Source organism: Rana temporaria, chromosome 3 (assembly GCF_905171775.1).
Source record: "Rana temporaria chromosome 3, aRanTem1.1, whole genome shotgun sequence".
Classification (NCBI taxonomy): Eukaryota; Metazoa; Chordata; class Amphibia; order Anura; family Ranidae; genus Rana; species Rana temporaria.
Genome location: NC_053491.1, coordinates 226,580,296 through 226,603,067, shown reverse-complemented (window position 1 = coordinate 226,603,067; position 22,772 = coordinate 226,580,296). Strand labels below are relative to the sequence as shown.

General features: G+C 42.7%; 1 protein-coding gene across 1 annotated transcript in view; it reads right to left on the bottom strand.

The window, feature by feature from the left end:
* The window catches only part of CDHR2 (cadherin related family member 2), a 161,121-nt gene that overhangs the window by 39,200 nt on the left and 99,149 nt on the right, over nucleotides 1-22,772 (bottom strand). Inside the window, exons 19-22 of the mRNA XM_040341609.1 lie at nucleotides 20,535-20,606; nucleotides 15,991-16,040; nucleotides 14,022-14,173; nucleotides 13,820-13,922 (exon numbers count right to left, since the gene is read on the bottom strand). Coding sequence (XP_040197543.1) covers nucleotides 13,820-13,922; nucleotides 14,022-14,173; nucleotides 15,991-16,040; nucleotides 20,535-20,606 — 377 coding nt within the window. The remainder of the gene's footprint in view (nucleotides 1-13,819; nucleotides 13,923-14,021; nucleotides 14,174-15,990; nucleotides 16,041-20,534; nucleotides 20,607-22,772) is intronic.

Below are 22,772 nucleotides of genomic sequence, written 5' to 3'. Positions count from 1 at the left end.
AGGGCAGTGTTTGTTTTTAAAATGAATCCGATTGGTTCTGAGGAGTTTTAGACACACAGTAATCACACATTCTTGATCATGGACCACAGTGAGAAGCTTGCATGAGTTTTTTCATAAGGAGCCAGACAAGCAGGAAGTGTGGTGATCAGAGAAGGATTACAGCTACTTCAAAGCAAAAACAAACAATGAGGACATGAAACCAGGACTGCAGTAAGGTAAAGGAAGCTATTTAGCTAAAAAAAATATTTCCTTTAGTGACCCTTTAAAGAGGAAAATTAATGCAGTCACACATTTAAGAATTGGTAAGCTGCTCTATAATAAATTGTTCTTTTTTAGTTCAATACCACTTTAAAGCTAAACTCCAGGTATGATCTTAATTGCATACTTAAATTGGCCCACCTTGGATCAATATTAGTATGAATATCTCAAACCTGAGGTCCTTTGTGTTAATAAAGCCCACTGAAACCCACATGATGTGTGTAAAAGTTTGAGGCGGGACATTGATGGAGAAGGACAAAAGATCAATGCAGCGGCTCCTTCAGGAGTGAGTGCTACAAGTAGAATTCTGAGAAGTCATTATCAACACTTAGACAGAACACGGAAATCCATTTGTAATGGCATATTATAAAACTATTAATTAATGGTTTTTAGTTTGTGGCACCTTTGCTATGATCCAGACACAGGTAATAAAAACCAGTAGCAGAGGTTTAATGGCATGTCATTAAATAGTTTAGCCGTAAGTTAGGAGATAAACATTTCCCCTAAAAATCTTAAACTGCCAGGGCCAAAATCTACATAGAATTCATAAATCCTGGTATGATAAAGCTATGTTAAAGCGGGGTTCCAACCACAATTAGCATTTTTTAAATGTATGTCCTTTCATCATGTGTTTTTATAATATAAATCTGGTCACTTACTATTTTCTATTTTACAATCCGTCGCCGCTCCGCATAGTTATTCAAAAAAGATAGTTTATAAAACTATGTCCACACAGTTGTCATTTTGCTTGTGGGCATTGTGAAGCCCACAAGCACTTACTTCCTGGAAGTCTGCAATGGGGAGTTATAATGGGGAAGCGCACTGCATCCTGGGAAATGATGACACACATTTCCCAGGAGCATTAGCGTGCTGAGGAACCGAGGGAGATGATGTCAGAATCCTAGGTGATTCCGAAGGCAGATTTCATGGGACCGCATAGCAACAGGCATTTTCAGGTGAGTTTTTTCTTTTTTAGGTCTAATGAGCACAATAATGAGAAAACATTTTTGGGATGGAAACTCTACTTTAACAACTAGCATCCACACAAATGTGTAAGATAACTATCAATTAGATATCAAAACACAGAGGGCTCTTGAGAAAGTCTTTATGATGAAATGCGTTGAGGAAGTGATGTCATTAGATCAGGCAGGAATCAGAAGTTGCAATTTAGCCATCTTTGTTAGTACGGAGCTTATCATCATCAAATTCTTCTATAGGCACATTTTAAATAAAGTCATATTAAAGCGGAAGTTCACCCGAAAAACATTTTTTAACATTAGATTGAGGCTCAATTTGGGCAGCAGAATCGGGTGATTTTTTTTAAAAACGAAGCAGTACTTACCGTTTTAGAGATAGATCTTCTCCGCCGCTTCCGGGTATGGTCTTCGGGACTGGGCGTTCCTATTTGATTGACAGGCTTCTGACAGGCTTCCGACGATCGCATACATCGCGTCACGAATAGCCGAAAGAAGCCAAGCGTCGGTGCGGCTCTATACGGCGCCTGCGCACCGACGTTCGACTACTTTCGGAAAATCGTGACGCGCTGTATGCGACCGTCGGAAGCCTGTCGGGAAGTCTGTCAATCAACTAGGAATGCCCAGTGCCGCAGCCCATACCCGGAAGCAGCGGAGAACATCGCTCTCTAAAACGGTAAGTACTGCTTCGATTTGAAAAAAAAACACCCGATTCTGCTGCCCAAAATGAGCCTCGATCTAATGTTAAAAATTGAGTTTTTGGGTGAACCTGCACTTTAATTGCTATAATACTACACTATGGGGACTGTTCTTGTTGTAACATCTCTTGGAGGTATTCAATGAAATGAGAGTCCAGTGACCAAAGAAAATAGACACGATATGCTATGGATGATTCTTTGTGATTTGTGGGTTACCCTATTTGGTAAGAGTTCATTGCATGTGGGGTATTGGTGACTGAATTGGTGAAAGGAGTAGTTGCACACTACAGTGTATTTTAAGGATTTTGGATGCTACACTTTTATTTAGACCTTCACAACCTTATTGTTGTTAAACATACCAATGACATTGGTTACAGAAGGATTTCTAAACTTCTGAATGTTCCAGTGAGCACTGTTGGGGCTATAATCCAGAAATTGAAAGAACATAATTTCACAATAAACTGGCCACAAACAGGTGCTCCTCGCAAGATTTCTGACATGGGAGTGAAATGATTTATCAGAAGAGATGTCCAAGAGCAAAGGGCCACTTGTGGCGAGCTTTAGAGAGACTTGGAGTTAGCAGGTACAATTGTTTTAAAGAAAACAATAACTAATGTACTCAACTGTCATGGCCTTTATGCAAGCTCACCACAAAAGTCTCCATTGCTGAAAATGTTGAAGTTTCTTTAAAGATTGCTGCATGACACTTAGACAAGCCTGTGAAATACTGAGAGAATACAGTCTGATCAGATGAGACCAAAGTTTAACTATGGATGCCATAATACACACCATGTTTGGAGGTAAAATGGCACTGCACATCACCCCAAAAACACTATACCAATAGTGAAGTTTGGAGGTGGGAATATCATGGTGTGAGGCTGTTTTTTTAGCATACGGTACTGGCAAACTTCATATTGTTGAAGGAAGGATGAATGGAAAAATGTACCAAGACATTCTTGATAGAAATCTGCTGCCATCTATCAGGATGATGAAGATGAAACAAGGGTGGATCAGGATGATGAGGTTGAAACAAGGGTGGACATTTCAGCAAGGAAATGATCCCAAACACAAAGCCAAAGAAACTCTCAATTGGTTTCAAAGAAAGAAAATAAAGCTGCTAGAATGGCCCAGACAATCACCTGATTTGAATTCAATAAAAAAACTGTGGAAAGAACTAAAGATCCGAGTTCATAGAAGAGGCCCACGGAGCGTTTATCAACCTTTATGTCTATCAACGTGTTATTTAATTCTGTGTAAGAATATGTTGGTTGCTTAACTGTAAATTATGGTAATTCAGAATATCAATATAATTACAAAAGTGACATTAACCACTTCAGCCCCGAAAGGAATTGCCCCCTTAAAGGAACACTAAAGGTTCGTTTTTAATTAGATCAATTGATTGCTTTAAGCAAGAGCATTTAAATATCACTTACCTCGTTTTTCCTTTTGACCTCCAAAATACAGTAATCCAGGTTTGAAAATGCCATTTCCTGTCACTCCTCTTCTTGCTTTCCACCAGCAACTGAGCCGTTTTGCATGGTGGAAAGCAGAAGGTGCTCACCCCCTCCCTATGACTACAGCCCTGCCTGCGATTTTTATTTTTTTTACCAAAAATATGTAAATGAATATATATCGGCCTAAACTGATGAATACATTTGTTTTTTTATATATTTTTTTGGATGTGTATTATAGCAAATATTTTTTTGTGCTATAAACAAAGAACGACAATTTTGAAAAAAAATACTTTTTAATTTTTTTTACTTTTTGCTATAATACACATCCAAAAAATATATATAAACAAATGTATTCATCAGTTTAGGCCAATATATATTCTTTTACATATTTTTGGTAAAAAAAAAAAAATCGCAATAGGCGTATATTGATTGGTTTGCACAAAACGTATTGCATCTACAAACTATGGTATAGATTTTGGGACTTTTTTTATTGTTTTTACTAGTAATGGCGGCGATCTGCGGTTTTAAGCGGGACTGCGACATTGTGGCGGACAAATCTGACCCCAAATGAAAATTTTTGGGGACCAGTGACATTATTACATTGATCTGTGCTATAAAAATGCAGTGATCAATGTAAAAGTAATTTTTACATTGATCACTGCATTTTTATAGCAGTGAAGGGGTAGTAAAGGGGTTAACAGTAGGGGCGTGATCAAGGGGTTAACTGTGTTCCCTGGGTGTGTTCTAACTGTAGGGGGGATGGGCTGGCAGGGACATGACAGATTACTGTTCCCGATCACTGAGAACAGTAGATCTCTGTCGTGTCTCCTGTCAGAATGGGGATCAGCCTTGTTTACAAAGCCAGATCCCTATTCTGCCTCTGTACCAGGCGATCGTGGGTCGCCAGCGGATATCGAGTCCGCCCGACCCGCAAGCACGCTCCCGATTTGCGCAGGAGAGTCAACTTGCCACCATATAAAGTTTCTGAGGGCCAGTGACTCTGATACAATAGGCCATATTTATTCTTCATTGAATTGCACTCTGAAACTACAAATCGGGTGAAGCCTTGTTAAGTACACTTCATTCCTATTCTCGTTTATTTTAATTTGCAAATATTGCAGTCTAGGGGCTAGATTCAGCAAGTATTTACGCCAGCGTATCTATAGATACGCCTCGTAAATTGCCGCTCGTAAAAAACGTCAATCACGTCGGGTCACCACCCATTTACATAAAACACGCCGCCCTCATCCTCATTTGAATTAGGCGCGCTTACGCCGGCCCCATTTATGCTACGCCGCCGTAACTTAGGAGGCAAGTGCTTTGTGAATACAGCACTGTTGGTCCGAAACCTTTGAGCTGTGATGTGGGCCTCAGTGATCGACTGGGTCCCTAATCCTAAGAAGATCCCAAGCGTTGTTCCTTTGAGAGGAAGCTGTTCGTGGGGAGTCCACCTGAGGAGGGCCAAGAGAGGCTGGCAATCCAATAGGGTCTCGACCATCCACCGGGGATCAAGATAACCGGGTACTGAGAGGTTGGACGTCGGTCACCTATCAGTCGGTAACCTAACTGCAAACTACCTGAAGGAGATGCAGCTGTAAAGTCTATTAAGGAGGATTATCTCCGTTATCTCAATTCTAAGGAGGGTCTGTGGCAGAGACTTTTCCCTACATTCCGAGTGATACTCTGGCTGCCAGGTTAGTGAGAGAGGCCTGTCCAGGTACACTAAACCCACTCTGGCTAGAGTGGCAAAGAAAAAAGTGTTGTTGGGAGCAGGACTGTTTCCCTATTGCTACGCCTGAATCTGCTATTTCTCCTTCTGCTGAATTTTTACTCTTTTTTTTTTTTTTTTTTTTTTTTTTATAAATTCTTTATTTTTCATTTTTCCTCATTTCACAATTCCACAAGAACAGGGATGTTATCATATCAGAAAATACAAACCAACACTTAAACCACTATACGTTGTACTTGTTCCTGACCTATCTCTAAACTTAATTGCTTCTAACACCTATATTACCATATAGATCTAAAACAATTCCTCGCTCTTCTTATTTCCTATTCCCCTGAGACATTTAACCTGTCCTCTCTCTATTTAAGAAATTGAGAAATCCAGTCTCCCCCTCACCCACCCCAGCGTCCGGACCCCTTGTCCAAAAACCTTCCCGAGCCCGGACAAACAAACAAAAAAAAAAAAAAAAAGAAAAAAAAACACAATAATTTCCATTCCTCCCTCTCCCCCCCCCTACTCCCCTCGTTCCCTATAACTGTCATAGGGAGCCCATATCTCCCTATACTTCCCCTCCTGTTCCCTCAAAGCCATCGTGAGATTTTCCATACATTGAATTTCCCTGATTTTTTCATGCCATTGAGGTCTACTTGGTGCGCACGTGCTCTTCCATAAAGCTGGAATGCAAGCTCTAGCTGTTATTAGTAAATGTCTTATCAAGGATTTTTTATAATTTACTACTGACATCGGGATGTCTAGCAGCAGGTAAACCGCTGGATTCTCTCCAAGAGACATTTCAGTTATCTCTTCTATTTCCTCTGACACCATCTTCCAGAATTCTTTGACTCCTTCACAGTTCCAAAAAATATGTATCAGAGTTCCTTCTTCTTTTAGACATCGCCAACAAAGATTGGACGTTTGTGGAAAAATTTGGTTTAAAACTTCCGGGGTCCTATACCACCTACTCAGGATCTTATATCCTCCCTCCTGGTATTTGGATGCTAGAGAGGCTTTATGATTAAACTCAAAAAAATTTCCCTTCTGGTTCTCTGTAAACGTTACCCCTAGGTCTCTCTCCCAAGTATGTATAAAGCCTATTTCTTGTGGAGCTTTAAGTTCATTTACCAGGGAGTAAAATAATGATAACGAATGTCTCACCGCTTCTCCCTTGAGACACAGTTTCTCAAATTCCGACAAACTCGTCCTTACTATTGTCTGGCTCTGTATTGATCGCAGGAAACCCCTTAACTGTCTTCGCCTGAATGGTTCTAGAACCTCTGCTAGTTCACTTTCAATTTCCTCCCCTATCATTACCCGATTTTCCTTCTGGAAGTGAATCAGTCTAGTTTTGCCTTGTCTTTTTAAATTCTCGAACCCTGGGTCGTTCACACCTGGCATAAATGCCGGGTTTCCCAGGACCGGAGTCAGAGGATTTGCTTCTGTTTCATCATTTGATTTTCTAAATACTTTTTTCACCACCTTAATTGTCGTCCCTATTGTTGGGTGCTTTTTAACTGATTGTGGTAGAATAGATCTAGAAAGCCAAATTAGTCCTTCCAGTGGTATTTCTATCATTGCCTGTTCTAAGAGGATCCATGGTTTGACCTTCGGAATAACACACCAATCAAGAACTCTTGATAAATGTACAGCCTCATAGTATGCGAGTGGGTCTGGAAAACCTATGCCCCCTTTTTCTTTAGGTAAAGTTAAGATATCTCTCCTGACTCTGGCTGGTTTCCCTGCCCAAATGAATCCCGCAAACTTCGTTCTAATCTCTTTCAGGAAACCTTGAGATATACTGGTAGGGAGTGTCTGTAGTAGATATAATATCCTAGGCATTGCATTCATCTTTATAATATTAACCCTGCCAAACCAGGTAAAAACCTCCTTATCCCATTTCTGTAAATCACGTTTTATTTGCCTCATCAACGGTGCTAAATTTAGCTCTAAGATTCTATTTAGTTTCTTCGGGATTTTAGTCCCCAGATATCCAATATGAGAATTTGTCCATTTGAATGGAAAGGAAGCGGCTAATTGTCGTTGTTGTACCACATTCATCTCGACCCCCATTGCCTCCGATTTGTCATAGTTTACTTTAAAATTTGAGAGCACGCCATATTTAGCAATCTCAGCCAGCAATGGGGGGAGAGATAAAATAGGTTCCGTAAGAGAAAACAACAAATCATCCGCAAAAGCTGCTAATTTGTATACTCCTCCCTTTACACAAATACCTCTAATATCGGTGTTCAGCCTTATCGTCCTCAAAAAGGGTTCAAGTGTCAAAATAAAAATAATTGGTGACAGAGGGCAGCCTTGCCGCGTCCCATTCCGTATCTCAAAGGGTTCCGACATAGTCTCGTTTATCTTTATTCTAGCTTTCGGCTGTGAATATAGGCTCATAACCCATCTTTGCATCCCCTCCCCCAAACCAATATATTTTATAATTGCTTTTAAGAATTTCCAGTAAACCCTATCAAACGCTTTTTCAGCGTCGGTAGATACCAAGACTAGCCTTTTTTTAGATACCTGGGAGAGATGGATCGCGTTAATCACCCGCATCGTATTTTCCCTGCCTTCCCTTCCTGGGGTAAATCCCACCTGATCTTGGTGTATCAAATCAGGGATATGTGGTAATATTCTATTTGCTAGGATTTTTGTAAAAATCTTCAAGTCAACATTTAGTAGCGATATAGGGCGATAATTAGAACATAATGTTAAATCTTTTCCCTCCTTAGGTATAACCGCTATATGTGCCATAAGAGCTTCATCCGGTATCCCCTGCCCTTCTCTTATCGCGTTATATGCTTTTAAAAATCTTGGCATCAGTTTTTCTGCATAGGTCCGATAATAAAAAAGGGTAAACCCGTCGGGGCCGGGGGCTTTACCTGTTTTTAGCAATTTAAGGGTATTTGTGAATTCCTCAGCCGTAATCGGCCCTTCCATGTTTCTCCCAATTTCCTCTGCTAATTTCGGCATTCCTGCCTTCTCTATGTATTCCTTTATCTTCTCCTCCTGCCTACTCATCTTTCCTGTATCCCTCTCTTCTTTTAGTTGATATAAATTCGTATAGTAATTTTTAAATACTTTTGCAATTTCTTGTGAGGATTTCACTATCCTATCTCCTGTTGTTTTGATGCCATCTATATGATTTTGGGTCCTCGTTTCTCTTAATGCCCTCGCTAGCATTCTACTCGGCTTATTCCCATATTCGTAGAAGGCACGTTTACATCTTTTTAGTGAGGCTTTTGCATTGTCTGTTAATAACATATTCAGTTCATCTCGCGTCTGCCTCAACTTCTACTCAATCTGAATTGCCAACGTTTTTTTATGTACATTTTCTAATTTACGAATTTCTCCTAGTAATGTTTCTATCTGTCTCCCTATCTTACGTTTCCTTTGTGTTCCCATTGAAATTAAAATCCCTCTCATAAAGCATTTATGCGTTTCCCAAATACAACTAGGCGACACCTCTCCTACCTCATTATCAGAAAAGAACCCTTCCATTTCCTGAACTATCTTTTCCTCATACTCTGGGTCTTTCAGGAGGGACTCATTGATTTTCCAGTGCCACTCACGAGCTGCAGGTTCTCCCCATTCCAGTATACAATTTGTCGGTGAATGATCAGAGATTGTAAATGATACAATGGAGGCCTCCACAATATTCTGTAAAATATTCTGTGATACAAATATATAGTCTATTCGGGAATATGTTTTATGTTTGGCTGAAAAAAAAGTATAGTCTCTCTCATGGGTGTGACTGGTCCTCCAACTATCTACCACCTGTATCTCCTGTAGCAGACTCTTTGCTTTACTTAATTTGCTATATGACAGGTGTGATGCTCCCTTAGATGTATCTAGGATAGGATCTAGGGCCATATTCAAATCCCCTGCCAGTATGATTCTCCCTTCTGCATTCAACTGAATCACATTAATGTATTTCTCCAACGCTGCAATCTGTCCTTCATTAGGCATATAGACGTTAACCAGAGTTACTTTCTGGTCATTTAGGTATCCTTTTACTATAAGTAGACGCCCTTCCTCATCCTGAATTGCCTTTAGTTCTTTCCATATAATCGTCTTTGATAGCATAATTGCCACCCCCTTCGTCTTTGTTGTCGATGAGGAACTCTGATAAACAATTGGAAATCTATGATTGCCCAGTTTTGGGTTTTTATTTTTCTTAAAATGAGTCTCTTGGAGAAAAACGACCTGTGTCTTTAGTCTCCATAATTCTGCTAACAATTTAGATCTTTTCTCAGGGTTATTTAACCCTTTTACATTATAAGACATCAAGTTAATCTTAGCCATTTTAGAATCTCAATCACGTGGCTCCTTGGGAAACTAATAGAGGTACCCAATAAGGAGATAAAGGGCTAAAGATAGGGGAATCCCCACTGAAAGAGTGAAAAACGACGGGCGAGGGAGGAGAGAGGGGAAAAAAATGAGAGAGAGGAAAGAACGGAAAAAAAAAAAAAAAAAAAAAAAAAAAAAAAAAAAAAAATTCTCTCTAGTCCTCCATTCCGGTTAATCCCCTAGGATCCCTAAGAGGACAAAAAAAAAAAAAAAAAACAATCAAGCGTCTCCGACTTCCCTCCACACGGAGGAGAGGCGCTTTAGTGGGCTAAGGTGTGTGAGCACCGAGGAGAGTCACGCCCTAATATAAGTCCGGGTGCGCTTCCCTGAGTTACCCCTTTCAATCCCTTTTTCCCCTCCACCCCCCAATTCTAATCGAGCACACAAAAAATTAAATATCCCCCCCCATCATAAAGACCTTACCGCTTATACATATTCAGTCGTATACATATACTATATAAGCACATTTAGACATATAAATCTCTGTCTAACTGCCTAGCTGTCTGCCATTTAGAGGTAGAAATTTCTTTCTTTTTTTCTTCTCTTTTTTTTCTCCTTTTTTCCTTTTCACCATTTAGACCCCTATTATCATGTTACAACCAACGTACGATTGACGTACTTCTGACCTCCCCCCTCTCCACTCTCTCTCTCCTAACCTCTTTTAGACTATTAACATCTTAACTCTTTATATCTGCTCCCCCCCTCTTGTATCCCCACCAAGAAAGGAAAAAAAGAAAAAGGTTCTATTCCCCTTTCCCTTACCCTTGCTTATTCTTTCTTCCTTCGTTTTCCTATTAGGTCATCTTATTAGGCCCCCGTTATCCCCAAACCTCGCTCACCCACTCTTACCCTCCCCACCTACCCCTATTCCCCTATATCGTCTTCCCTTACCCCTTACCCCTCCCCCCCACCTCTATATCCTATTCCAAAATAAGTGTCATGGCCTATTTGCCTTTAGTGTTTCAAAGTGTGTAAATGTATCATCCTTTTATTGTGACTCCTCTAATCCCCCCTAACCCTCTTATCTATGACCCCAAAAAACGGAGATAAAAAAAATCCCCCCCCCCTTCCCTTCCTCAATTCTCAGTTTCCCCACATCCCTAATCTCCCCTAATGGTGAACCACCTTGTACCTTTGCCCATCCCATCCATCGCCTCCACCTATTATAGACTCGGTGTGTCTTATCTTATACCTTCCCTGATCCTTACATCAAACGGATCTAGGGCTCTAGTGACATGGTGACTTAGTGAAACCCCCCCCCCCCAAAAAAAACCCATCCTCTTCAAAACGCCCCCCCCCCTTTTTAGGAAAAACCCCCCCTCCCTATCCCTCCCAGCACAACCCCCCCCCCCCCTAACCCCCAAAAAAAAAAAAAGAGCGGAGCTGGGGATGCTGGCCTACTAGCCCACCTATGTTTCTGGGTCTTCCTCTGTCATTTTCCTAGTGCTCTATTTGACCTATAATAAACCCACCTCAGGGAAGAGGAACAGAGGGGGCATCTGTAAATTTATACACATATATACACATATACACATATGAGCGGGACGGTAGAGCCCCGCCACTCAGATATGTTCCACTCTTAACTTATAGCCTTCCCCACATGAGGATAGTCCCTTCCCTCCTAAACCACGTCCGAAAAAAAAAAGAAAAAAAAACAACCTTCCAACGAAAAAAATAGTCGGATATGGGTATGAACCCCAAGAATCACCAAAAGAAAACTCTCCAGAAGGCCTCCACCCATGTGGGTCAGGTAGAGATACAGAGAGAGAGAGTACAAAAAAAAAAAAACATGAAAAAAGGGGAGGAAAAAAACAAAATAAGAATATGCATTCCCCTAGGAGGGGCCATCTTCCATAAGTCTCCTCTTTCTCTTCAAAATTGGGGTGGGGAACTCCCCCATGTCCTCTACAGTTTTACCCCTTTTAACCTTCCCTCACCACCGTTTATCTAGGCTCTCTTTCAGCTGTAACTGGCAGATCTAGCCAGTTAGGGACTACTATTGGTGTTGACCCCAAAAATTCAAAGAGCGCTGGGAGCTGGGACGGCTCTCTTAAATTAAAATTCCTTCCTTCTTTTTTCACATTAACGGCCAACGGAAACCCCCATCTGTATATGGCTCCTTGACCGCGTATATGTTCTAGTAGGGGTCTTAACAAACGCCGTCGTGCTTTGGTTTGCCAACACAAATCCGGAAATATTTGTATATTCGCCCCCTCCCAAATCATCGGTCCTTCTTTCCATGCTTCCCTGAGTATTTCTTCTTTTTCTCTATAGAAATGTATACGACATAACACATCACGAGGGTTGGTCTGATCTGGATTCCTTGTTGTTGGGACCTTATGGACCCTATCTAGCTCCAGGGGGGAGCCTGAGCTTTTTTTTAGGATTTTATTAAAGATAGCCAAAGCAGCTTCCCTTAACGCCGCCCCCTCACAACTTTCTGGTATTCCTTTTATGCGCACATTATTCCTTCTACTTCTGTTATCTGCCTCTTCAGCATTTAACTGTAATCTGGCCAGCTGCTGTTGCTGTTTCTCACACTTTTCTTCTAGTACCCCCAATCTGAAGTCCACGACCACTTGTTGCTCCTCCAGTATGCCCACTTTTTGCTCCCCCGCCCCCACTTTTATCCGGACTTCTTCCAACTCTTCTTTCCAAGTACTCGTCATTAGCGTTAACATTTTCTGGATATCATCTCTGGTTGGGAGAGCCTGAATAAGCCTGCTTAACTGGCGCATGTCAGGTATCAACTCTGATTCAAATGTGTCCCCCGTATCGGGCATACTCTGTGCGTTCTGTATGCTAGACTGCATAACCTCTTCTGATATATGTTCACTCTCTTTGGAACTTAATATTTTACCACTTGTTACAACCTTCTCCCTCTGGTTTAGAGGTGGAGATGGTGCAGGGGATATAGGGGTTGCAGACATTACAGCCAATATAGATGATGTCCTTGTATACTCTCTAGACCCCGTATTCGTGTCCCCCGTTATATTGTCAGCTATCTCCGGCAAAGCAGACCGTAACAGTATAGGCGTTTCAAAAGTACCTTTATTCCACGCCGTTGCTTCTGAGGGCACCTCCGTCCGCCCCTCCGCTGGGGGTCTATCAGTCTCACCTATGTAGCGTAGATCACCTGTATTGTTCACCGCTTTGACCACCGAAGTAGCTGGACTAAGGACTGGGTCTGACGCTGTTACCAACTCCTCTCCAGCGATCCACTGTTGTCCTTTTATCACCGGCGAATCTGATACAGATACAGGTGTATTCTGAATCACAGCTACAGCTTTAAAGGAGCTTTCAGATAGTGATTCCCTCCTCAGAACCCTGCTTCCGACGGCTTCCTCCTGCTGCTCAGCCCCCCTCCTCACCGTCATGTAACGTGTGATGTATGAGTGGCAGGGGGCTTGAACACCTCCTACGCGTCTTCCTTGGCTCTTTCCCCGCCGCGACATCAGCTGTCTGGGTCCTCTGTCAGATACTGCGCTCTCCCCCCGCACACCACAGACTTTCGATGGGGTAGAGGGGTCTCGGATCCGTCAATCAGGTGCTGTGCTCTCCCCCCTCGCTCACCGCAGACTTTCGATGGGGGTAGAGGGGTCTCGGAACCGTCGCTCTCCTGTTTCAACGCACCACGGACTCAGGGCTCTCCTCGCTAACGTGCGTTCATTCCTCCATGCTCACACCACCGTCCCGGAAAGAAAGAAATCTTTACTCTTTACCAAAAGTTTTATTGTTTTTACCCGGCTGGGTAATAAAGAGAACATAAAAAGACACCCGTCGTGGACATTCAGGTTACTACTACTTTTACCATACACCCCTAGACGGCGGAGGAGCCACGAGGTAACATGCCACCCAAAACAAAACAGCAGCTCCTTCGGGGGGTAGTGCTACACAAGAAAATCAAAATATCGAAATATTATAATGGTGAAGCTCTTATTCAAATAAGCACAATGATTAGCATCCTCAAGACCAAAAGGCACAGCATATCTGAAATGTAACTTCCAAAATAGTGTCCAACTATTGTATACCATTGATGGATGGACATAGGGACACAGCAGATGTATTCTAGGTAGTGGTACCTCCCTGAATGTCTAATACCTCCTGCTCAGGTTTTACACAACATTCAGAGCACGGCAGTCAACACCTGCCAAAAAGTGTACCATTAAAAGAGTCTAGCTTAAGAGCATGGCAAGCACGCCTTAAGGGTATCTGGCTTTAATGGTACACAAAATGTATGTATTCCTTAAAACAGGAGGCCTTGAAGTCCCATCCAATCATAACATAACATCATAAACAGAAACTAGAGTTGTATAGAACAGTATAATTTTTAATCGTTTTAATGTGTTGATGTCTTACTGTTATAGAGCGTATGGCTATAAGTGGAGGGTTTCCTTTGTCGGTCACTCTGACTGTTACATTATATTGCCCCTTCAATGTTCTATCTAGATTGCTGGCAACTCTGCAAAGAGAAAATAATTAGCGTGTTCATCATTCTACATTCAGTAGATCAATGTAAAACAAGGAAAATGTTCTGTTAATCATTACATTAATAACTGACCTGATAGAGCCAATGTAAATATTATTTTCATTGTTTGTGACGGCAGTGAATAAATTGCCAAGTTGCTGTACTCCACCAGTTGAAAAGATAAAATCCACTTTGTCGATGGAAAATAATAGCTCAGCATTTTGTCCACTGTCTTTATCTTGTGCCTGCAAATAAACAAAAAAGAGTAAATATTCTTTACAATTTATATCTGGCCACAGTGGGCAAAATGTCAAGGAGCGGCCAGTCCATAAGGGGTGCAGAGGCGCTGCCCCCCTAGTTTGCATACGGGGGTTGCATGGGGGCGAAAGACTCATAGGTTTCCATGAGGTTTTTTTCTTCAAGCACATATTTAGAACCTGAGGCTCTAATTGGCCTGAAAAAGGTTGGGCCACTTGTGACACTAGCGAATCAATATTTGCTACTGGTTCCCGGCTTCTCCCAGCAAATCAGGACAGGAGGCGGATCTAAAGAAGATGCCGCAACCCTGGAGGGGTGAGTATAGATGTAGGGGGGTTTGTTTTCCCCCTCCAAAAAAAGTTTAGTACCAGCCGCCACTGGTCAATATGCTGCCCCCTTGACCTCTTACCACACGGCTCTCAATACACCCCTACAGGTTAGCATTAGGGCGTATTTATTAACACCTTTAGCGATAGATGCAATCCTCTGCACTGATTCAGATTTATGTAAACATTTTACCAACCCAGTGCCTGAACATTTTACTGAAAATATAAGACACAGTAAAATATTACGGTAGACTATTATCAAAATCAATAATCAAATCCTGTAAGAAGGGAGTAGTGGGGGTGTGCTGAGCAGCACTGTGTGCCACGATAAGAAGTGTCTTCCTATGGTGGCATTTGGAGAAGAGAAGGAGCTAAGGGTTTCAGGGGGGGCCCATAAGAGAAGGCCCAGGGCCGCTCTGTGCAATACCCACAGAGCAGGAAAGTATAGCATGTTTGTTATTAAAATTAAAAAAAATAGCCTTTAGAAGCAGTGAGTGAAACATGGAGGTTGCCATGCTACAGCCTACAAGTGCTGGTGTGCAGACAAGGACTTATGACTTTTTCTGATATACATACTTGTTCAGGGTCAGTGACTCAAAGTACTGAATGCAGAGGATCAGCAATCTAGCCAGGCAAAAAAATGTTTTTGAAGGAGGTCAGCAAAATTGCAATCCCCATATCTCTCTAAATCAGTGGTCTCAAAGTACCGGCCCGCGGGCCATTTGCGGCCCGCGGACCAGTTATAAATGACCCTTTAAAATCTTCATAGGCGACGTTTAAAAAAATCTACAGGTTGCATGTTTTAAGTTACAGAGGAACTAGAATTATTGCTCTCACTCTACCAATCGCGGCGATACCTCACATGTGTGGTTTGAACACCGTTTACATATGCGGGCGCTGCTCACGTATGTGTTCGCTTCTGCGCGCAAGCTCGTCGGGACGGGGTGCGTTTTCTGGCTCCTAACTTTTTTAGCTGGCTCCTAGATTCCAAGCAAATTTGTCAAACCCTGACTTACACCAGTGCTGGTGGTAATAATGCGCTCGCTGACACCAGTGCTGGGGGTTAATAATGTGTTCGCTGACACCAGTGCTGGTGGTAATAATGTGCTCGCTGACACCAGTGCTGGGGGTTAATAATGTGTTCGCTGACACCAGTACTGTTGTTTTTGAAGTTTGAAAGTTTGCATGCGGCCCCCCATGGCATATGAAAACTTGTCTTGTGGCCCTCAGGTAATTTGAGTTTGAGACCTCTGCTCTAAATAAAAGCAGCAATAGGCAAGATCCAAGTTGCTCTTGTCACAGCTGGATATTTCAGTGTTTTCTGATCTTTGTTTCTTCTACATATGCTCTACCCCAAAGCAGTTGCATCGGTTCTTACGTGGTTAGATGACAAACCTTTATACATACAAACAAATAAGAAAATGTCTGGTATTCTGGCATTTTAGAACATTGCAATTTTACAATAAAAAGAGAAATACCTTCACAGATGCCACTTCAGTATTGATGACAGCAGTTTCAGGAATAACCACTAAAACGATACAAATCAATGAAACAAACTCATTTATCATAATTTGGCAAAATTATTTTCAAAATGTACATTTGTTATAACAATATGAACAAAAAATATTAATTATTATTGTAGAATTCTATATCGGTAATGTAGGTGTGTTTCCTTGGCTGTTTGGTTCTAGTTATATTGTGATACTGTGTTTTCCAGGTGAATGCAGCCTCCAAGTGTCCTGTAAAGCTTATCTTCTCAGAAAACAAAAGCTATATTCAGACATGTACTCTGGTGCCCAAAAAGTACATGTATATCTGAGTCTTAAACAGTGAAATATGTGAGTACTGGTGTAGCACTCACCCCCAAAGGAGCCGCTGGATAGTTTGGTATCGGCGTATTAAGTTACCCTCTTTCTTTTAGTCTAGGGGTGACACTTGTGAGTGTAGGTACAGAGCGAGTGTCCAGACATCAATTACGTTTTAAATGCTTTATTCCAAGGCCCAACACGGCCAACATCAACATGGCACACTATAGAGAAAGGTTGATGAGCATAGAGAGAACTTTAGTATCAGGCCCTGGATATGAAGGAGAGCAAGCCTGCTCTCGGCAATAATTTTGCTCAACTCGTCGCCACTCCAACTAGAGTGGGTAAAGTGCCCCCGGACAGGCGGTTGTCACAGGCCTGGCAGCCGGAGCGCCACTTGCAAATTACTGGGAGGAACAGACCTCTGCCACAGGCCCGACTCAAGGCCTCTGCCACAGGCTTAGAAATGTTGGATATGAAGGATTGAATGGAGCTAATCCCCCCAGTTAGTTTAAATAAGGGTCACCATTTGACAGCTTTAGTGTACCTGTCATGCAACGTGATGACCGGATCCCCGAGGGTTCGTCTAGGCCTCCTGGACAGAATCTCTAGGTTCTCCCTGAGCCGTTTCCCCACCGTGCAGCTCTCAGCTTAGGATCCTCTCAATGAAGGTCTGGGACCCAGCAAGTCGCTGGGGCCCCTCTCAATGTCAGGGTGAAGCACTGCATGGTGCGCAACTTCGGTCATGTAGACCACGGTGGCGGGGCCCATGGATGCGCTTACCCTGAAGGTGGATACCACACCTGGAACTCAGGCCCCGCACAGAACAGAACAGAACATGGTGGTTGCCACAGATATATCCGCCTCCAGCATGCCCAAAGAGGGAAACACTCCTCTGATTGGCTGCTGGGGAAGGTGGATCTGTCAGGACCCCTCTAGCGCCAACTGTCGCCCAGGGGTGGTAACGCACCCCTGGAGTGCAGACTGACCTACAGGACAGTTCTGAATTGACAACAGCCCAAATCTCAATAGATTGTGAATGGAAGTAAACTAACTCTCCCATTCCCATTAACTTTAGCGTAGTGCCCAGTAAGGGGGTGCTGCACTGGGATTTCAGTATTAATCTGCAAGTCATTACTGAATCCTGAGGTTACTTAGGCCTGGTTCACACTAGCACAATGTGAGAACCCTGCAAATCCAGTGCGGGTTCCTGCATCACACCTGAATCGCACAGAGGTTCACACTGAGATCTGCAAAACCGCTGCGGGTGTCAATGTAAAGTTAACGACACCCCCAGATCGGTTTCCCAGATCGCAGTGTGAATTGTAAAATGGTAAACTGTAAAATGGCGCAGGAATTGTATCTCATAGGTTTGAACAAACACCCAATGTGATCTGATTCCAGTGCGGACCAAAAAAAGGGTCCTGCACCATTTTGGTGCAAATGCGATGCAATTTCAGCCATAGAGTTTGTATGGCTGAAATCGCATCGCACAGATATCGAGCAATGCAGTACAAATCAAATGCAATGTCTGGCATCGCACTAGTTTGAATCGGGCCTTAGGGTTACATTTTTTACAGAAGTGTAATGTAATTGCCATGGCCATACACCTGCTTCAAATATGAAAGAAAAAACACCAACACATTAAAGCGGGATTCCACCCGTGATTTTTTTTTTTTAAAGTCAGCAGCTACTAACAGTGTAGCTGCTGACTTTTAATAAGGACACTTACCTGTCCTAGTCGCCCACGATGTCGGTCTCCCGACGGCAATCGCTGGTGATCGTCCTGGCACCTCCATCATTACTAAGGGAAACAGGTAGTGAAGCCTTACGGCTTCACTGCCCGTTTCCTACTGCGCATGTGCAAAACGCACAGCGCTTTGTGAATGGGCGGCTGCCTCCTGGGATACACACAGTTCCCAGAAGGCAGTGTGGCTCATTCACAAGAAGACACAGCGACGTAGGATGAGCCAGAAGATCCACCGCGGTGGAAGAAGAGGCAGAAGAGCTACTTCCACATAGCAACTGCCCTTTCAGGTGAGTATAAAAAAAAAATTCAATTTTTTTTTTTTTCAATTTTAAGATTGAGTGCTTTACAGTGATTTTTTTTATAACTGTAGCACCCTCCTAGATAAGCTGTTAGGGTGTTAAGTAAATTAAATTTTTTTGTAATTTTTGAGAAAAATGAATTGTTCTTATTTTTAGCTCTGTAACGGAATGGCCCGTGACACCCAGAGACTTTTGAAGGATGGGGGGTACTCCTGTGCCAGCTTCACCAATGACTCTTGGGTCTAGGGTCATCCTATGTCCCTTTTGGGCATAGGATGACTGAGAACTGATATCTCGGATTACATGAGAAGGGACATTAATGATAATTCATGTTTTGCAAGATATCTTGGAATATTACAGTTTGGTTAATTCTGTCCACAACAGGTCAAAAGAGAGCGTCTCCTTCAATACTTAACATAGACTGTTGAGATGCTAATTACATCTGCTCTAAGGTCTTCCATTGTGTGATGCTAATGACACTGTTTTGTGTGAAAAGTCTATTGATGATAAGATGTGGAATGTGACTTGTCAACTGTAGTAATTACCTCCTCTAAATGCGGAGCCAGGCTGTCTGGATAGTGATTAGTAATTAGCCCATCTGAAGGTGTATTGAAGCCCCATTGTGTGATGTTTGGGTGGAGAGTTTCATTGTCCCTGTGATTAACAGTCACATGCTTGTAACTGTATAAAAACCTGAGAGCTAACCATTAAAGCATTAATTCATTTTGGAACCAGAAACAGAGCGTGTGTCTCGGTTATTCTGGGAAATGGAATGGGTCGTGCCCGTCGGCTGGATTGTCGGATAAGCTGTCGTGGGGTGATGGAATGGGAATCGTAAACGGTGGTGACCGTTACAAGCTCCTTTGTAGTCATTGGAGCAATTGTTAATTTATTTCAGCTACTCTTCTCCTCCTTTCTAGAGGCTTCTGAAACACAGGGCAGGAAGAATTCCAGCCGATCCCTGGATAGGGTGCCTTAGAAGGTGGCTGAAATATAGTGTGAACTCCAGAACAGCAGGGTCTTCCACCCTGTCTGAGTGGAGGTAGCTACCCCCTCACCTTCGAAAGAGTTCCACTGAGTCCTGATCCTGGTCATTGAGGTCACAGCTGGGGCAGAGCTGGAGGTCCTGCACCTAAGGATATCCTCAACACCCCTAAGACTTCACCTGACAGATCCAGTCTTCAAAGAAGGCATCTGGAGAAAGCTGAATGGGCACAGCTTCTCCCTGGCCAAAGAGTGACAGGACCAAGAGAGTCTGATCGCCAGACAAAGTCATGTGACTAGGCTTTCCTCCAATTACAGAGTGTCTCTGCAGCATAATGCAAAGAACACTTTGCAGGACACCTCAAGAGTCACACAATGGACTACATTTTGTGAATGACTTGCAAAACAAAGGCTCAGAGGAGAATAGAGAGTGGATCTCCTCTTGCGCAAAGTCGTGTTTATTACGTTCTAACTGACAGTTCAAGCTCTAATTAGCATTTAGCAGTTGTGCTTTTACCAGCAGCTCTCTTTATTGGAGAGTGAGATCCATTAACCTCAACTAGCTAACAGGTCTATGAGATGCTGCCACTTGCTAAGAGTAACACTATCAAACACAAAAAAACTGTTATGAGCATAAATCATTTAAAGAACAGAAAGTAGAAGATATACCAAAGCTGCCCATTGAGCTTTCTGGCAATGTTATTTTAATGCTATGCATTAAGGTGAAAAAACTTATGTCACTGACCAGCTCCCCAGCCCCCCTCTACCTCTCTGCCTGGGGTTCTTGGCTCTTGATTGGATAGATTGATAGCAATGCAGTCATTGGCTCCCACTGCTGTCAATCAAATCTAATGATGCAGACGCTTGGGGCCCAGTCCAGCATTCTGTGTCTATGGACGCAAGGTAACCCCCAGGGAAAGCCCTTCTCCTACTGATGTGAGGAGGAAGCACAAGTGCCATTGGGGACTCCAGAAGAGGATGATCGGGGTCACACTGTGCGAAACGAACTGCACAGTGGAGGTAAGTATGATATGTGTAGGTAAGTATAAAATGGTTTTACAACCCCTTTAAGAAAGATTGTGCATACAAACTTGTTAAAAGCCTTTTGACCCTTAGTTTTTAATTTTAACTGCCAAAACTATTGTAAGCAAGTTCCTATAGAGTAAGTCTGTGTTCTAACTTACCAAATGCTTGGGTAATTTCTATGAATTCTGGAGCATTGTCATTGGCATCTACTATGAGCACTCGCTGGGTCACTAAGCAAAGACAAGCACAATATGTTATTACATAATACAGTGTAAAGTAACTTAATTTTTTTATATATATATCTAGCTAGATCCACAGAGATGGCCGCAACTTTAAGGCAGTGTAGCTTATGGCATTTAAAGGAGTTCTCTGACCTAAAACTTTTAACCCCCGCTGTGCCCGGGCTGTAAAACTATACAAAATAAACTTTCACTTACCTGCCTACGATCCCCCGTTGTTCCGATATCGCCGTCCCGTTCTCCGGTCCCGGTCTCTTCCACTTCCTGCGGGTCGGTGACTCACAGTGCGCTCAGCCTATCAACGGCCGCAGCAATGTCCCGTCGCGGCTGCTGATAGGCTGAGCGCACTGTGAGTCACCGACCCGCAGGAAGTGGAAGAGACCGGGACCGGAGAACAGGACGGCGATATCGGAAAAACGGGGGATCGTAGGCAGGTAAGTGAAAGTTTATTTTGTATAGTTTTACAGCCCGGGCACAGCGGGGGTTAAAAGTTTTAGGTCAGAGAACTCCTTTAAGCTACGCCGCCGTAAGTTAGCGAGGCAAGTACATGATTCACAATGTACTTGCCTGCTAAGTTACGGTGGTGTAGCCTAAAGCGGGTTGGCATAAGGGCGCCTAATTCAAATTTGTCTGAGGGGGCGTGTTGTATGATAATGAGGCTTGACCCGACGTGATTGACATTTTTTTTAACTATTCACGGACGACTTACGCAAACGACGTAAAATTTTCGAATTTCGACGCGGGAACGGCGGCCATACTTAACATTACTATTCCATCTATTTGATGGAATAACTTTAGGCCGCTAATGCGTTACGTAAACGGCGTATCTGTACTGCGTCGGCCGGGCGTACGTTCGTGAATAGGCGTATCTACTGATTTACATATTCTACGCCGACCGCAATGGAAGCGCCACCTAGCGGTCAGCCTAAAAATTACACTTTAGGATACGAGGGTGTAAGACACTTACGCCGCTCGTATCTGAGCCTAATTTAAGCGTATCTGGTTACCAGAATACGCTTAAATTAGCGCCAACGTAAATTCTGACTTAGGCTGGCATATCTACTGATACGCCAGCCTAATGCCGCATACACACCATCACTTTATGTGATGAAAAAAAACGACACTTTCTGTGAAGTAAAAAATGACGTTTTTGAAACGTCAATTTTCAAAGACGAAGTTGCCTACACACCATCGTTTTTCTCACAATGTTCTAGCAAAGTGAGGTTACGTTCCACCACGTTTTACCATTGAAGCTTGTTTCATAAGTAGCTTCTGGGCATGCGTGGATGAAAAAACGTCTTAGAAAACGACGTTTTTTGCTACACACGGTCAATTTCTGTGAAGTAAAAAGTGCACTTTTGAAAAACGACACATAAAATTGAAGCATGCTTCAATTTTTTTTGGTCGTTTTTTACAAGACATAAAACGACGTTTTCCCCCACACACAGTCAATTAAAGTGACGTTTTTAAAAACGTCATTTTTTTTCATCACATAAAGTGATGGTGTGTACGCGGCATAAGTCTCTCTGAATCTGGCTAATCTTCTATCCAATTTGTACTAAACAGTTACCAATGACATTTCAGCAGCGATTTGACTTCCTGTTAGTGGTCAGCAATGCTTGTTTTTTATGGTTCAACTGTACGTAGGACCTTACCAACCCTCTCTTGTTCCCTCCTGAGATGGACTAGGGGCTATGGGATTTGTAGTGTGCATACAGCAGTGCACATGATCGCACCTAATGTGCATGGCTCGTTACAAAAATATGGAAGCGAGGGGGTACGGGAGAGGTTTGGGAGCTCACAGAGGATGTTACAAAGAGGCAGAAAAACACAGTAAGAAACAATTTCATTAACAATTTCATTAAAAATAGATTATGGGGCCATTAAAGCCCTGTACACACGATCGGACATCTGATGGAATTTAAGCCGACTTTCATCAGTCTTGCCTACACACCATCGGTCAAAAATCCGACCGTGTCCAACGGGGTGACGTAAAACACTACGACGTGCTGAGAAAAATGAAGTTCAATGCTTCCGTGCATGCGTCGACTTGATTCTGAGCATGCATGGATTTTTGACCAATGGACTTCCACACAGACGATCGTTTATTTCTATCGTTTTTTTTCCATAGTCAAATTTTAAAACAGGTTCTATTTT